The 17,595-nt window shown below is 45.7% G+C and overlaps 1 protein-coding gene across 1 annotated transcript; it reads right to left on the bottom strand.

The window, feature by feature from the left end:
- Window positions 1-2,191: 2,191 nt before the first annotated feature.
- On the bottom strand, window positions 2,192-8,604 carry SFTPD (surfactant protein D). Its single transcript, XM_042783162.1, has 7 exons — window positions 8,406-8,604; window positions 6,871-6,978; window positions 6,415-6,531; window positions 5,941-6,057; window positions 5,394-5,510; window positions 4,676-4,759; window positions 2,192-2,568 (listed from the first exon to the last, which is right to left on the bottom strand). The coding sequence occupies exons 1-7, from the start codon at window positions 8,602-8,604 to the stop codon at window positions 2,192-2,194; spliced, it is 1,119 nt and encodes a 372-aa protein (XP_042639096.1).
- Between the last annotated feature and the right edge of the window lie 8,991 nt (window positions 8,605-17,595).

Raw genomic sequence — 17,595 nt, 5'->3', positions numbered from 1 at the left:
CCATTTTATTTTCTTCTTAGCAATTATTGTCATCTGAAATGATCTTGGCCATTAAGAGTGAGGACTCTGGAGTCAGATGCCCTGAATTCAAATGTTGGCTCCACCACTTTGCTGCTGTGTCACCCTGTGCAAGACATTTGCCCTTTCTATGCTTTAGTGCCTTTTTTGGTAAAATGGGGATCATCTTCATGCACATATCACAAGGCTATTGTGAGGAATAATTTCACTGATACATGTAAGCACTGAGGGCAGTGTTGTCCTGTGGTAAAAGCCATCCACACACTAGTTATTGCTGTTGCTATGATCACTGTAAGACTTTATCATTCACTTCTACAGTCCTGGTGCCTAGCAAAGACCTGGGAAGCATAGAGACACTTGGTTAGTCTATATTAATGAAAAAACAAATGAATGAATGAATCTAAGTCCACCTCACAAATGTATCATTCATCTCCCTTCTCTGGAGCTTGCCTTAGACCCAAGCTGGATTCACAGGCAGAAGCAGCACAACTCACTTTGGAATAATGTCAAAGGTTGGAATACCTGGTTATGCAAAAGTCTCCTTTCTGGGCAGCCCTTATGGATGGTGTTGGGTTTCTTTGGCCAGGCAGCAGCAGCTCTATGAAACAGGAGCTTATGGTTTGCTGCTGCCTACTGCTGATTGCCTTCTGTTGTCTGGCCAGCAAACCCAAAAGGATGATAGTGGGCCAAGTGAGCACTGGGGTCCCATGCACCTCTTTGGGCACTCCTGCTTGTGTCCTTGGCACATTTGTCCTGGTTTCCACAATCACTTGGAATGCCTTTCTTCAGAGCAGATCCAGGTACACATTACCACAGGATGACCATAGGTGTCTTGTCATGATGGACCTCGGTAGTCCTAATTGTCCAGTAAGCCCTCACTGGAATTGACTGTTCTCTGCTTGTGTGTCTGTCTCTTTCCATACCTAGACTGCGAGGTCCTTAGTGCAGAACCCACACCATCATCCCCACCCTCTCCTCACCTGCTTTCTCTAAGATCTGGGTTCAGAAGCCATTCTGGGGCACAGCTTCACTGCTGCTCTTGCCTGGGCCCTGGAGATGCTAGAACTGTGAGCTTCTCACTGGGTCTTTCTGTGGACTTTCTGGGTATCTCTCTGAGGCAAGTCAGAAACAGGCACTAGGCATCTTTTTTTTTTTTTTTTCCCCTCTAAGTCAGTAACGAAAGAATCTAGACTTTTCTCTGGATCAGGTTCTTTTGGAGAATGCTACTAAGTACTTCTTCATTTGGTGGTGACCTCACATTCTGTCAAAAGTACAGAGGGGTAAAGATTGGAGCCTATAACTATGGAAATTTTGGAGATTTTGCTCTGGGGTACGTGGAGGATGATGTGATCTCCTGCAGGTCTCAAAAGGAGATGACATCATTGTTTCAATGGCTGTAAACACTGCCCTTGTTTCTTGTTCTTGGGCTTCTGAAGCCCTACTGAAAGAAGAAATAAGATTCTTACAGAAGTCTCAGAACTTCAATCAGCTTATTGATAAAGCTTAGGGACATCCCTTTATTGGGTTCCCTAATAAGGCAGAGCAACGCCTGCTTAAGTCAATAATAGCAAACACTAGCACACATGATAGAAGTGGTCTTCAAGGGGGAGAAAGTGATGAATCAGGTAAATTGCAGATGATAGTTCAAGGAGGGTGAGGTTTGAGGAAGATCCTTTGAATTTTGAGACAGAGAGGTCCTTGGAGACCTAATCTTATCCTTTGCTACTAGGAAAGCAGGCTGACCCCTCCCTCCCTTGATAAGTCTTCAATATGTGAAACTAAAAAACCAAATTAGTTGCCATAGTGTCAGTTCCAACTCCATGTGTTGCAGAATAGAACTGCTCCATAGGGTTTTCATAGCTGTGACCTTTTGGAAGTGGATTGCCAGGCCTTTCTTCTGATACACCTCTGGGTGGGTTCAAACCACCAACTTTAGGTTAGTAGCTGAGTGCTTAACATGTTGTACCTCTCACTATGTGAAGATAGTTCCTTTCTTTAATCTGAGAGAGGCATCCACAGTAACCTTCCTTTCTGGGATAACTACTTAGCTCTGTGGAAAAGCCCTGTCTGAGAGAGACAGTCATCTTTTTATTGGGATGTAGGCAACACACAGATGTGGGTCCTAACTCTCTGGGCAGGCTCTCAGGCTAGACATTCCCTACCATCCCACAGCTCAGAACTCGCAGACCACCAGGCGCTGTTCTCCACAGGACTTATCATTCCACTTGCCATTGGTAAAGATCTCCACACAGTTCTCTGCTCCACCATTGTTGTTGGGCTCTCCTGGAGCCCAGTTGGAGTAGGTCAGGGGCTCTCCGGTAGGATAGGTGAACCTGCCCTCTGTCTTGGTGTCAGTCATGCCCAGAAAGGCCGCCTTGTTGTGGGTTGTGACCAGCTGCTGCACAGCGGTATTCTCAGCCACAGTGCGTGGGGAGGCCACTTGCCCACCAGCCTGTGTGCATACCTGCTGCACATCCTGAAAGGACTTCTCAAAGCCACCTGTCTTGAAGATCTTCTTTTCAACACCCCGACCATTGGGGAAGAGCTCCACTAGGAGAAGAGAGAAAGAGGTTGGGGCTATGGTTGCCCCTGGTCAGGCTTCAGGGTCTCTGCAACTTCGGTGTTCCAATTTGAATCTCCCAGATTCATTTATGTAGTGAAATTGAAACATGGTTCCAGAGCAGTCCCAGTGCCATAATTCACTTTTCATCCTCACAACAGCTCTGTAAGGTGGTACTATGATACCCCATTTTTATAGAACACTGGAACTGGGGGAGGTTAAATAAGAGACACAATGACACACAGCTTTCAAACATATAGTTAGGACATTCTAACCTCAAAGTTCAAATATGCTGTCTCTAGTTCACCCCATGTATGCCAGAGTCAGTACTTCAGTTACTGTGTAGAATTGGACTTTGTGCAGAAATAACACTATGATGCACAGGCCAGTCTCTAAACATACAGAAAACCTATGCAGTCAGCCCTCACTCACCCCTGCAGATCACAGAGTCTCTGTGCCCTGTGATGGGGTAGAGGGAGGATGAAAAGGTAGGGTTGGACCTTTGACTGCTATGATATGAAAATCTTTGGTCTGCATGTGGGTGATGCCATAGTCAGTCAACATCACCCACTGGGTGAGGAAATGAGGGCATCTGAGAGGTGTGGGTGAGTGTGTATGTGTGTGTGTGTGTGCACATCAAGGCGAGGGGCAGTGATGAAGAGAACCTTAGCTGGGAGCCAGAAGGCCAGATGTTCAGCCCTATCCTGGAAAGGCAATCTAGGTGGGCTTGGAAGAGTCACTTTCCTTTTAAGAGTTTCACATTCCTCATCTCTGAAGTGAGGTCTCACAGCACAGTGATACATGTGATATGTCCAATGCTCTTTTTGTTTGCCTCTCCTATCCCTGTGGCTTCAGTCCTTTGCATGGTAATCCTCTGCAAAGGTTACACTGGACTTTTGGGGCTGCCCAGAGTCCAGGCTGCACCCTGACCCACTGCCCTTCTCCTCTGAGTGGCTTCAACAAGGCATCAGGAGACAGATCCTCCACAGGCTCAGGATGGTACCTGGAGCAGCCCGGGGCAAGGTCAGAGCAAGAGTGTATGTGCTACTCCTGGGTTTGTGTCTGGGCATCTGGTAGATGTGCACATATACATAGGAATGTGTCTATGCATCATCTGAAGGTACGTGAGCATGCTGAAGTACACCTGGATGTGTGCGCATATCTGCATGTGTATACATATGTGTGTGTTCTCATGTGTGTACCTGGTTATGCAGTGAGTTATTGTGCTTAAGTACACATGTGTGTTTGCATCAGTATGTATGTAAGTAAGTGCATGTTAAAATATGTTCATGGAAGGAGGGAGAGTGACACAGTGAATGCTCAAAAGAAATTCTTATTCTAAGTAAGAACCAACCTTACAACCTGGATTTGGCGCTGCCTTGGTCTGTGTAGAAACACCTTTGAGCTCTCCCACACCTGGCCCCACAGAAGGAAGAAAGGTGTCTCCTTGTCTTTGTGCTCAGGTTCTATCACAGGGACCTTTACAGCATAGATAGCAGAGAAGGTCTGTTGACCTAAACAGAACTTGGCAGTAATCTGGTTTGGGATACATGTGGAATGATGCTGGAGGGAGTTCTAGAGTCTGAGACCCTCAGGGGACTATGCTTCTACCAGCTCCAGAAACTTATAATATAGGCTTCATCCTCTTTCTTGTCCCTTGAACCTACTTCCAGCTCCTGAGGCATGCAGCTGCCCTGCATTCCCCTGCTTCACTTTCACTTCCTGCTTCAGTCCCAGGTGTAGTCCTAACCATGGTTCCAGCCCTTTTCCCATTCTAGATGCAGGCCCAACCTCAGGCCCAGCCAGTGGCATCACTAGGTTTGGTGTTCCCCAGGGTGGTAACCCATGGTTTTATCCCCCACATGGGTGTGACTGGCCAGAAAAATTCTCCTTGTCCCCTCCTCCAATGAGTTGGAGAGGCCCAGCCCTTCACAATGCCACCACCACTGCACACCCTGGGGTTATCTTGGTGTTACCCATTTTGACAGTGTCACTCACCACTGTCCAGCCAAAGGTCTAGCCCTAGGCCAGGCCCAAACCAAGAGCCAGACCCAGTTTGGGGCCAAGCTTGACCCAGGTACAGGTGCTGGAACTCACCTTTTTTATGCTGCAAGAAGTCAGCCTGGAGGTGTTGTACTTGTCCTTGTAAGGCCTCCACTTGCTGCCGCAAAGCAGCCACATCTGCATCAGAGAGAGTGGTCAATTGAAGACATGTCCAGAGCAGCCAGAAATGCCTCAGAGCCCGGGCTTTAGAGAAGGGTGCCCAATTGCAGGCATAATTGCTGGGGGAGGAGCTGGGGCTGACCCTAGTTAGGTCACATCTATTCACACAGTTAGCAACTATTGCCCCCAGGGTTTCCTGTGGGTCTGCTGTGAAGTGTAACTCATAAAGTGTTATATACTTCAGTATGTCCTTGCCTCCTATTGACACCAAGCCAGATAACATTTTAACTCTAAATTCAGGAAATATGATTGCACTTCCCTTTTGTTTAGCAGTAATACATATTCCTCAAGTGCTCCCATTCATTGGGTTATTTGATGGTCAGATTAGTCCTATGAGTTTGAAAGGCAGCTATAGTTTTCCTAATGGTCAGATGGAGAAACTGCCCAAGTTTGCCTTCCAGCTAGTACTAGAGGTTAAAACCAGAGCTTAATCTCCTGTCTTCCAGCCTGTCTGCCTTGCTGAATCCCAATCAATCCCTGTAATCCATGGCACAGATATCCAAGGAGGAGGGGCAGTAATGAGTTGAAAAGAGCTGTGCCCTCCAACCCATGCTCTAGTGGGGGCTATGAGAGCCAGGGATGGTTACCTTACCTGGAAGCCCACTGTCTCCCTTGGCACCTCTATCCCCAGGAATACCTCTGTCCCCCTTCAGTCCTGGAGGGCCCCTAGCACCTGGAGGTCCTTGTGGACCCACAGCTCCAGCAGGTCCTGGGGTCAGAGGAGAAGATCTGTGTAAGCTATGAACACATTTCTCAGCTTTGCACCCTCCTTGTACACTGACTGTCCTTATTGCCTAATAACACATCCTCCTCATATACAAATTGTCCTCAGAACACAGCCACTAGCCATACAGCCCTCCTATACACCAATTTTCACCATTACTCAACAATCAACCTTCCCTGTACAGCAACCACACCCAGCAACCAACCTCCCCAGGACACTGAATGTCCCCATCACTCAGCAACCCACCTCCCTGTATTAACTGTCCTCACTGTTCAGCACTTCACTCTCCATTGCTACACAGTCATTGCCCAGAGATTCTGTATCTGACTTTGGTGGTTTTTGTACTGGGGGCAGTGAGAGCCCCATGTAGGTACATAGGAATGGGAGGCTAGCCCAAAATCCTTCCTTCACTCACCTGCTGCTCCAGCATTTCCAGGGGCTCCCTGCTCACCAGGGGCTCCTTGCTCTCCTTTAGAACCTGTGGGACCTCTAGTCCCTGCCAAGCCCTGCTTGCCTGGGGCACCCACTTCTCCTGAGGAAGGGAAAAATCGGGACAAACACTGCTGAGAGTGTGTTCAGCATGTATTATTTCCTTAGCAGTGAAGCTTTTCATCCACAGTTCAGAATGAAAGAAAACTGGGCAGATTGTGCTCCTTACTGCCCAGGATCTTCTGTGGACGGTAACAGGAGAATACTGTCAGTGTGGGCATGTAAGGAGAAGAGAGGTTGGGGATCAGTAGATCTGACCCTTCAGGAGCTGGCAGCAGTCCATGGAACAGCTTTCGCCGTGTTGATGGTCTGGGCATTTCTTAGCCCCTTGAACATGCCATAGCACCCAGTGGGGACTTCCACCAATATTCCTGCCTTCTCTCTCAGATCAACCACCTACCTTTGGGCCCAGCTTCTCCTTTGGGGCCTGGTTTTCCTTGAGGTCCTATGTTTCCCTGACTTCCTGAGGGGCCTTCTTTTCCAGCTGGACCAGGTACACCTGGGGGTCCTGGAGGTCCTGGAGAAGAAGGTTCATCCACTCAGTGACACTGAGTCATCGTGGAAATGGAAGTGCATGACAAGATGAGAGCAATAGTAGAGGTCAGACAGGCAGTATCATCCTAAAAGAGTGGCAACAAATAGTAGCCCCCATCTGCCCTGAAATCAGCTAGTAGCCCCCATCTGCCCTGAAATCAGCTAGTATCCTCTCAGAATGACCTTCTTCCTTCTTTCTGGGCTGGTCTCTGTGCCTGATCATTGGTGTATCCCTGGAACATGAGAGTGTTCCCTTTACTGGCAGGCAGTAGTATCACCTGGAACCATCTGTATTCCCTCCCCTACTGCTCACCGTGTGTACCAGAATCTCCCTTTGGTCCAGGTTCTCCAGTGGAGCCATTGTCCCCTTTGGGCCCAATGGAGCCAGGTGGTCCAGGCATCCCTGATTGTCCTATAGCTCCTGGCAAACCTGCAGCAGTGTGGGGGGTGGGGAGAATATATATAAATTTGGCCATTGCCCAAGAGGAGCCAACTATCTCAGAGGGTCAATTTGTCTGCATTCTTTCAGTGACCACAGGGCATAGACACCTCCATCTCCATACACCCTGGTTCTGTAGAGATGCAGAAATGGGTGTGGGCATCCCCATTTTATAGGTGAGGAAACAGGTTTGCCTGAGGTCAGACCTGCAGGCTGGATGCAAGCTAAAGCCTGTCACATTTGTTGTGGTGCAGCACTCCTTTTTCTTGCCCGAAGGCCATGGTTTTGACAACAGACAATCTGCCAGCATTTACCATCAGTCATTGGTGCCTTGCTCTCCTCTTCCCAGAAACAATGTTTATATCAGAAATGGCGTCTGACAGCTGGTGCTAACTTGTTCATTCACTTGTTTATCCATCTACTCATTGTTTCATTCATTTGCTCACTAATGAATCATCCATGGAGCACCTACTTTATGCTTAGCACTGAACAATATGCAAAGATTAGCACCAGATTCTGATCTGCAATAGACTTGTAGTTAAATTTTAAGCTTGGAAACAAGGGTAATAAGTGAGGAACACCAGGCATTAGATGGTGCTAATCTCTCATAGCCCCTATCCTGTCCAGCCCAGCCCAACCCCAGCACAAACACATAGAGCTGTCTTCATAAAGGAAGAATTGGAACTTAAGGGAAGGAGGATTTAGAGATTTGTGCTGAGGGTAGGTGACATTTCAGATTTGGATCTGTGCTCCCACGGTAAGAAGAGCCAGGACTGCTTGGGGAGAGGGTGTGGTGGGAGGGACCATGACTGCTGGTGGTGAAAGGCTCTGTGCAGGGAACTGTGCCTATCTTTCTGTTCTGATACCCACATGGAATGAAGTATGAGGATTGAATGAACTTCTTAAGTGAATATTGAAGCACAGGGCTGGATAAATAAATGTGAACATCCTTTCCCTCCCTCTTTAATAAATTACAGAAAATCCATTATATCAAGCCTCAGTCTGGAGCCTCATCCATTCCCATCTTTCATGTGGAAAGCTTGGTATTCAAAATATTTAACACCTTGGCACAGGCACAATTCAATCAGAATGAATAACTGCTGAATTCTGGAGCTGGTTTGGGGGGCCCCAGCTACCAGTCATTTACTCTGCCCTCTTTGTTCATTCTTGGGATGGAAAGATCTGGAGGATTTTTAGGAAGAGTCGGGGCAGCTGAGATGTTGGAAGGAGGCACTGGAGGGACTCATGGCAACATCCATTTGCCAACTGATCAAGAAGTATTTTATGTGGGCTCGATATTACCCAGCCCACTGGGGAGGAGGAAGCCCAGCTGCAAGGCTTCCACAGCAGAATATCCAGAGTTACAATTCCAATGCCCACCCCTTCCCTGGCAGGAAAGTCTAAGGTCTCAGTTTTACCTGGATCTCCTTTCTCACCCCGAGGACCCTCTCTTCCATCCCGTCCATCGCGACCAGGCAGGCCATTCTCCAGGGAGTTACACATGACCAGAGTGCAAGCATTGGCCATGGTTTTCTGGGAATGCATCTTCACTCCTGCTCCCAGGAACCCTGAGAGCTGTGTGAACATGATCAGCATAGAGAGAGGCAGGAGCATCATGGTCTGGGAGGATAAACAGGAAGGTAATGAACATCAGGATATGGTTTAGGGCTTGGCCAGCTCCTGAGGGTCATGAGAAGCCTGCTATGCCTCCTATTTTCTGCTATAGATTTAGGGACAAGTTGAGCACACGGTTTGGTTTGGAGGATATGCATTGCACAGCTGGAGTTCTGACATAGTCCCCAGCAGTCTTCACCTGTTCTCAAATGTCCTGTGTCATCCCTTCTTGTGCCTTCTCTTGGACACTGCTATCAGACAGTAGCTAGGATGTAGCATACTTCATTGAGATCATCTGTCACAACAGAAAGGATTCATCAAGTGCCTTTGGGTAAGGCACTTCCCCTCCCAGGACCTCCCTCTCCCTGTATGTACAATTGAGACAAATAGCTTAGCTCAGACAAGGAAAACCTTTTTCCTCTCACTAACTGCATTGGATGGAGTGATACTTTTACCCACAGCACTGGCCTGAGAAGAAGCCAGAATTCCAGGACATGGGTCATTCATGGACTCAATGCTATCTCCATAGGAAATTCCCAGGGAAAACTGTTGGAAGTTTTCAGAGACACAGATTAGATGCTCTAGAGATGGCACATAACAACAACAACAACAGAGACCCTGGGACACCTGGGGTAGTGCACAGATCATCTTACATGGAGTGGGCAAGGTGACGTGGGCAAAGCAGTCAAGTAGAAAGAAAGCTGGAGGTGGGGGTAGCAGCTGTCCAATGGGGCATCCAGGCATCCGAGAGGGTCTCAGGAAACTGGCTGCAAGTGAAATCAGGGTGAGGGGTAGGATCTAGGTCACTTCTTATGTTGGGCATCTTTTTTCTCCCAGAGCGAACCTGAAAAGTTAGGAGAGTGAGAGAGCCCCCCCCGGGGAGGGGGGGTGATCACACAGGCTGAGAGCAAAACCCCAGGAACCTTAGGAGAGGGGGATTTGCAAAGAAAAGAGGGTCCCTAGGCAGGCTGGGTGAAGACAAAGGAGGGACTTCCTAACCAGAGAAGTGCTACTTTCCCTTGCTGCTGGTGATTTTGGGGTGTAATGACCCCTAGTTTGCACTAAACCAAAAAACAAAACCAAACTCTCTGCTGTGGAGTCTGATCCGACTCATAGCAACCCCTCCTTGGGTTTCCGAGGCAGTATCTCTACAGAAGTAGATTACCCAACCTTCCTTCCTAGTAGTGGCTGGTGGGTTTGAATCACCAGTCTTCTGGTTAGCAGTCAAATGCTATAGGCACATCACCCAAGCTCCCAGTTTGAGCTAACCTCCTTCAATTTTGACTTTGTAAATTACTTGGGTGTCCTCAAACTAAAACCAAACTCATTGCCATGGAGTCTATTCCCACTCAGAGCAACCCCCATGGGATTTCTGAGGGAATAAATCTTTACAGAAGTAGATTGCCCCATCTTCCTTCCTTGGAGCAGCTGGTTAGCAGCCAAATGCCTTATCCACTACACCACCAGAGTGCCTTAAAAAAAAAAAAACACTGCCATTGGGTCGATTCTGACTCATAGCAACCCCCATTGGGTTTCTGAGGTGGTAAATCTTTACAGAAGTAGATTGCCCATTCTTGCTCCCATGGAGTGGCGGGTGGGTTTGAACCACCAAACTTCTGGTTAGCAGCCAGATGCCTTAGGCACGGTGCTACCACTCTGTGAGCTCCTCAGCATGCTGAGAAGGCTAGCAGTAGAAGCTTTGCAGTGCTGTTCTTACAGAGGCTCAGTCATGAGTACCAAGGTCAGGGGCCAAGTCCAGGCCAGAGCAAGGGCAGTGTCCCCTACTGTGCTGCCACCTCAGATCTGGAGAAGAATAAAAGGCAACTGGTATCCTGTCCATTAGCTCAAGATGATGCAGAAAATACCACAGCCTATTGTAGCAGGAAGGGAGTTAATTGATAGATTTACTGACCTGGGATTCAGCAGAAGTGCCTTAGCTGGGGCTGAAGAGGAAATGGGAAGAGCCCATGTGTCCCCTCAACCTAAGCAGTGTTCAACTCACACTAAACTTCCAGATAATATTTTATTTTTAAAAAATGAAATATTTATTTTAAAAGATTTTGTATCAGAAAATTGAGAGGTCTAGTCCAAGAAGCACATTCTATAGGTAACAATTTGAGGCTAAGAATCAGGTTTGTTCATGTCCCACAGGTAGTTGGTAGTGGTGTGGACTTAGAACCCAGGCCTGTAAATGCCTGGTTTGTTTTCCCCACACTTTCGTTGTTTCTGAAGAAATTAGGGACAGAGAAGGAACCAAGAGGAGAGTTAAATTTCCACCTGAGGTCTCTGTATAGTGACACCTGGGATCTGGGTTGACATAACATCCCACCTGCCTGTGTCCCTCAGCCCAGAAAGCAAACTTTTCAGTGAGGTAAAGTAGTCAAGTGAGAGGCAGAAGAGCCCCTTATCACTCCACTATGCTCCCACCTCCTATACTCACAGGTTCTGCATCAGAATAGCTGCACAGATCCTCCCTTCTTCACACAAGTAAGATAAATGGCCTAGCTAGGCAAGGGAGTATCATAGGACATGGGGAAAATAAAATGAATGGCAGGGACAGAGACACTCACAGTTGTTTCCTCCAGGGCTCCAGGAACTCCAGATGAACTAATCTTTTCTTGGCAGACTCTCTGTTTATGCTTTGTAATCTGAGCCAACCAGTGCTGGTTTCTGAGAACCCCCTTCAAGAAGCAAAGTAATTTTCTTCCTTGTTGGCTCACTCACTCTCACCTCCACCTAGAAACCTGCCACTGGTATTTATCACAATGCACATATGACCTTAGAGTTTGTAGAGCACTCTCAGGCCATGATTTCATCTGCATTCACTGCAACTCTATGAGTGAGGGTCTCATTGGTGTCTGTATTTTATAGAGGTCCAGCAATCTGAGAGCCAGAGATTACCAATGAGTTGCACAATGACCTATAGCTATTGCAAAAGCATCTTGCACCTGCATTTCCTAAGAACCATAACCTGCTGTGCCCACTTCTCTCCCTCCTTCACCTTAACAGTACTATCCAGATATTGGGAAAGAGCTGGGAGCTTCTTGGCATAGGCTTACGGGGTAGAGCAGTGGAGGGGCTGCAGAAGAAGCAGCCTATTGGAAAAAATAGTTGGGAAAGCTGCTACCTGGCAGGGTCACTGCTCTAGGCCTCAGAAAGCTCTCTCCACTTGCCTTTTGTGGGATGCTTTCCCCTTAGCAAGATTCTGTCTTGCCCTTTTTCAGACATTATTCTCTCCATTTTGTTATCTGATGTTTGCCCTATGCATTGCTGTAATGACACCTTGAGCCCCTGAGCTGCTGATACTCTGTTGCAGCCATCTTCATGGCAGCTGTTAACTTCTAGTGTGGGAAAACTGTTCGCTCTACTGCCTTTTATATCATCTCTTTTGCTTCTAGATTCCTCTGACTTTATCCCCACCTGCAACAGTCCTTTGTCTATGTCCACACACTGCCAGACTTAGAATGTCTCCACTACTTTCCTTTGGCCTCCCCAGTGGTAACACTAATTTGCTACTGGTTTTTGTTTCTTCTTGAGACATCTCCTTGTATATTGTAGACTACAATTGTCTCTCCAGTTGACAAAGGTCTTTTGTTTCTCATATTGCAACTTTTTGAAGCAGGGTCCCATAGCTGAGCCCCCTGGGCCCCTAATGGTAGAGCTCTTCCATTGGTAACACCCAGCCATCTTCATTCTAGAGTGTACATGCACTTTCTAGAGGCAAGCATGGGGTCTACACTGAAACACTGCACTCTTCTCTTCACAAAGCCTAGTTTTCAAATCTTATCCTGGTGAATGGTGTGGTAGTTAAAGTTGTATGTCAACTTGGCTGGGCCTGGTTGAGTGGCTGGGCAGCTAGTGGTAGTTATTCCCCAAGATGAGACTGGCAGTCAACTACATGGTGGGATTTACCACAAGCAGCTGAGTAGCTGCTTTAGGGAAGATGTGGTCAGCTTCCTGTATATAAGAAGCAGCTTTGGGAATGGTCTCTAGCTTATGGCATGCTTGAACCCTGCATGTAGCCATGTCGTTGTTCAGAAGCCTGCCATGCTCTGCCAATCTTGGGACTTTCAATGGACTTAAATTAATGGCCTGTCATGTGGTTTGGTAACATCAGGACTGTGCCTTTTTACTTATCAACCTTGGGTTTGTCAGTCTCAGCAGCCAGCAGCTGTCTGAGTGAAGAAAAGCCTCTAGCTCCAGTGGGCCGGGAAGCAGGAGGCAGAGCTGAATCCCAAGGTTGAAGGGCTTTCACACAGTCCCTAGAGACCAGCACTTGGAACTCAGTCGCAAAGGCTCCAAACTGTTAGAGAATAAACCCCTGTTTATTAAGGCCATCCCATTTGTGTTATATTCTTGTAACAGTGGCACTAGGTTACCAGAACAAATGGATACATTCTTTTTTGTTATTATTATTTTTGGAGCCCTATACATTGTCTTTCCTTGCAACCTGGTTTCTTTTATCAGCCACTTCCTAGTCTGTCAAATACATCTTTCACAATGCCCTGGGACAACATTAAAGGAAATAGTATGGTGTTTCCACTGTCTAACGCCATTCTCTGATGAAATCTAGTTTTATTTCTGATCCAAGTCAGATCCTTATGTTATAGATCCTTTTGCTTCCCTGAGTTACACCATCATGAGTGGGAAGAATGAAGTTTTGAATGGTGATCACAATGGTCTTTACTTAGAGGATCTTTGAACCATCTTCTCTTCTGTTCTTGTTAGTTGTTATCAAGTTAATACCTACTCATGGTGATCCCATGTACAAAAGAATGAAACATTGCCCAGTCCTGAACCATCTTCATGATTGCTAGTATGCTTGAGTCCACTGTTATGGCTATTATGTATTTATTTTGAGTAATTTCCAACCTAAGGGGCTTATCTTTTGGCACTATATCAAACAATATCTGTTGTGATTCATAGGATTTTCATTGGCTAATTTTCAAAAGTAGGTTGCTAGGCTTCTTTTCCATAGTCTGGAAATTCTGCTGGAACCTGTCCACCATGGGTGATCCTGCTGGTATTTGAAATACTGGTGGCATAGCTTCCAGTATCGTAGCAACAAGCAAGTCACCACAGTATGACAAACTGACAGATGGGTAGTGGAAGACAAAGTTTATGATGACAATATTGTTTCTTTAGTAGCTAGCCACTGACATTGTGCTGCAGTCGTATCAATATCTGAAGCCCATAGTGAATTTCACCAGCTGCACTTTTTTTCCGAGCTAAGCTGTGGCCTTTTATATTTGCTTACAGCTGCTTGCCCACATTGCTGTGAAACTCCAAACTCTGGCAGCCCATTACATGTCTTACTTATCATTCCTAGCCTATAAGAGATACTTCAGACTAGTTTTCATGAAAGCCAAAAGTTTTGGACTCCTTACCTTAGCTTGATTTTCTTTTGTTTGTTCTTGGTCCCTGGCTCCAAACTCTTAGCCCTGTGAAGCTGACATGAATTCTCACCTCTGGGTGCCATCTCAATTATTCTCTCTTGCTGTTCTTGTGTGGTGGTTGAGTTTGTGTGTCTACTTGGCTGGGCCTAGTTCAGCGGCTGGGCAGCTGGATGTAGCGTTCCCCATGATGGGACCGGTAATCAACTCCATGGTGGAATCTACTGTGAGCAGCTGACAGCTGCCTTAGGGATGTGGTCTGCTTCCTGTATAAAGAGAAGCCTTGGAGAATGGGCTCTAGCTGATGGCATGCTTAAACCCTGCATGTAGTCGAGTCATTGTTCAGCAACCTGCCATGAACTGCTGGTCTTGGGAGTTTCAACAGACTTGAATCAACAGCCTGCCATGTGGTTTGGTAATATGGGGACTATGCCTTTTCACTTGTTGACCTTGAGTTTGTTAGCCTCAGCAGCCAGAAGCTGCCTGAGTAGAAAGATGGCTCTAGCTTCAGTGGTCCAGGAACAAAGGCAGAGCTAAACCCCCATGGTCAAGGGACTTTCACCCAGCCCCTAGAGCTGGCACTTTGAATTCTGGCTTAAAGCCTCCAAACTGAGAAAATAAACTCCTATTTGTTAAAGCCATCCCATTTGTGGCATATTCCTGTCAGAGCAACACTAGGTAACCAAAACACCCTGACGTATGGGAACTTGATTCTTCTATACTTTTGACCTGACCCTCTCCTCTAGCCTCTAGCATTATCTCATTTTCTTGGAGAATTTCTGGTCTCCATACTTGGCCTGGGCTAAATAGAGTCCAGCTGAGGTCTTTGACTATTTATGAGCTGAGTCATCAAGTCTTAACTGTGTATTTCTATGATTGGGAAAGGATATAGGAACAGATGTCTAGCATGATGGGTATTTGCCCAGCCTAGCCTGACTTCTGGAAATGTACCAAGCTGCTTATTCTAAGACCAAAAGCAATGTATTCAAAGTGATCCATTCCCTTATACTTCCTTGGAATGCCATCTTATTCCTTTCCATGAAAGAATTCCCAACAATTCCAGCCCAAGTGACCACACCTACTCCTTTTTAGTCATTTTATACTGTTTTCCTTTGTGATTGTTGTTCTTTTCACATCATCTCAGGGAGACTGTAAGGGCTTGAAGGGTTGGATCACATCTTTTTTGTTGTTGTTGCTAATTTTACTTATTTTATTGTTGTATTGAGAATATACACAGCAAAACACACACCAATTCAACAGTTTCTATATGTTCAATTGAGTGATATTGATTAAATTTTTTGAGTTGTGTAACCATTTTTATTTTCCTTTTCTGAATTGTTTCTTCATTCTTAACATAAACTACTGCCTGCCTCAGGTTCTTATCTAAACTTTCAAGTTACTGTTGTCAATTTAGTCCAATATAAACAGTTCTTAAAACATCATAATGCTCAAGGTAGACTTTTTTTTTCCCACTAGTTAAGCTATTGTTTGGTTTTAAAAAGACTTCAAGGGATATTTTTGGTTTAAGGTTTAAATATTATCTCAGGGCAATAGTTCCAGCATTCATCCACCCTCCATGGATCCAGAAAGTCAGAAGTCTATGAGAATTTGAAAGTCTATTTTATACTTTCCCCCTTTTCATTATTCATTTACTGAAACATGGATTATTCAGTGGCCAACAATAAGACAAGCTTAAGTATCAGACTTGCTCAGTATAATATAAAAGAAGTTCTCAAAAGCCTTATTAGAATGGATTTATCAGATTAGGCCTACAGACCCACACATGGAGCACCCAGAGTACATACCTTTTACCACAACGTTGTTATTGTTATGTACCACCGAGTCAGACCTGACTCATCGTGACCCCTCTTTGGGTTTCCAAGGTGGTATCACTGTGGAAGTAGATTGCCCAACCTTCCTTCCAAGGAGTGGCTGGTAGATGTGAACTGCCAGCCTTCTGGTTAGCAGTCAAGTGCCTTAGACACTATGCTACAGAGCTCCTTTTACCACAACAGTGAGAAACAAATTTGTGAAGGGTGTACCAGTATCCTTGAAGACTGTTGTGATTAGTATTTTATGTTTGCCAGATTTGAGAGTGAGAAATGCCCTAATTAAAACACTTAATAAGCTGATTGGCCCTTGTGATGGAAGGACAAAGACAAGGTAGGCATGGTTACCGTAATAGACAGCAGAGTCAAAGCAGTAATCAGAATAGTCTGACTTATGAACTTATGGCATTGATTATTTAAATATGGTGTCATTAGGAGTGAAACTGATGGGAAATTAACTATTTACCTGATCTATAGAAGTGGAAGAATTCTAGGTCAAGTGATCAGTAGTCTAACTTGAATCACTAGAATACAGAATCATAAAGTTGGACATGAACAGCAGCACTCCATCAGGAGAAGGAGGAGGTATATGAGATTGGGCTCAAGCAGCACCTGAAGGCACAAGTAAGTTGCATGAGGAAGGGGTCCAAATGCCTGTAGTCTCCACTCCACCACATTACCTTCCTTCTCCCAATCTACATATATGTCCCTAAAGGGGAGTTCGTATGATCAGTGGACTGAGAAAGAAAATTCATGACTGGTTTAGAGATGGTTCTGCACAATATGCAGGCACCACTTGAAAGTGGGTGGCGGGGGCCTGGGCCAATGGTCAGAACAGGTAATGGGGAGAGCCCCAGGTAGGAAGAGGTGGAAGCCAATGCCAATGGGTTTGGAACAGCTAAAGGAGATGGACTTCTCTGTTAGTTTGTTGTACTGTGGTGGCTTGTGTGTTGCTGCGAGGCTGGAGGCTGTGCCAACAGTGTTTCAAATGCCAGCAGAGTTGCCCATGGTGGACAAGTTTCAGTGGAGTTTCCAGACTGAGACTGACTTGAAAGAAGGAAGAAGCCATCCACTTCTCAAAGAATTGGCCAGTGAAAACCTTATGAATAACAGTGAAACACTCTTTGATATATTACTGGAAAACTTCATGAATAGCCCTGAAACATTGTCCAATACAGTGCTGGAAGATGAGAATGTCAGGTCAAACGGCACTCAAAATATGACTGAGAAAGAGCTGCCTCACCAGAGTAGAACTGACCTTAAAGATATGGATGAAGTGGAGTTTTTGGGACCTCCATTTGCTGATGTGGCATGACTCAAAATGGGAAGAAACAGCTGCAAACATGGAATGTATGAAGTATGAACCTAGAAAAATTGGAAGCTGCCAAAAATGAAATGGAATGCATAAAGATTGATATCCTAGGCATCAGTGAGCTAAAAGGGACCAGTTTTGGCCATTTTGAATCACATAACCATATGATCTACTATGCCAGGAATAACAGATTGAAGAAGAATGGTGTGGCATTCATCATCACAAAGAATGTATCAAGATCTATCCTGAAGTACAATGCTGTCAGTGATAGGATAATATCTATACGCCTACAAGGAAGGCCAATTAATACTACTATTATTCAAATTTACTCACTAACCACCAAAGCCAAAGATGATGAAATTTAAGATTTTTACCAACATCTGCAGTCTGAAATTGACTGAACAGGCAATCAAGCTGTGCTGATTATCATTGGTGATTGGAATATAAAAGCTGGAAACAA

The sequence above is a fragment of the Orycteropus afer genome, unplaced genomic scaffold, assembly GCF_000298275.1.
Source record: "Orycteropus afer afer isolate SDZICR_OR568_19922 unplaced genomic scaffold, OryAfe1.0 scaffold00709, whole genome shotgun sequence".
NCBI classification, from domain to species: domain Eukaryota; kingdom Metazoa; phylum Chordata; class Mammalia; order Tubulidentata; family Orycteropodidae; genus Orycteropus; species Orycteropus afer.
Note: the sequence above shows the minus strand (reverse complement) of the source record. Positions and strands in the feature narration are given on the sequence as shown.

Bases quoted from the DNA above. Each gene is read 5' to 3' on its own strand.
- SFTPD (XM_042783162.1), bottom strand. From the start codon at position 8,604: ATGATGCTCCTGCCTCTCTCTATGCTGATCATGTTCACACAGCTCTCA. The intron at 6,058-6,414 runs GTAGGTGGTTGA...TCCCTTCCTCAG, and splicing joins AGGAGAAGCTGGGCCCAAAG to GAGAAGTGGGTGCCCCAGGC. The intron at 5,511-5,940 runs GTGAGTGAAGGA...CTCTGACCCCAG, and splicing joins TGGAAATGCTGGAGCAGCAG to GACCTGCTGGAGCTGTGGGT.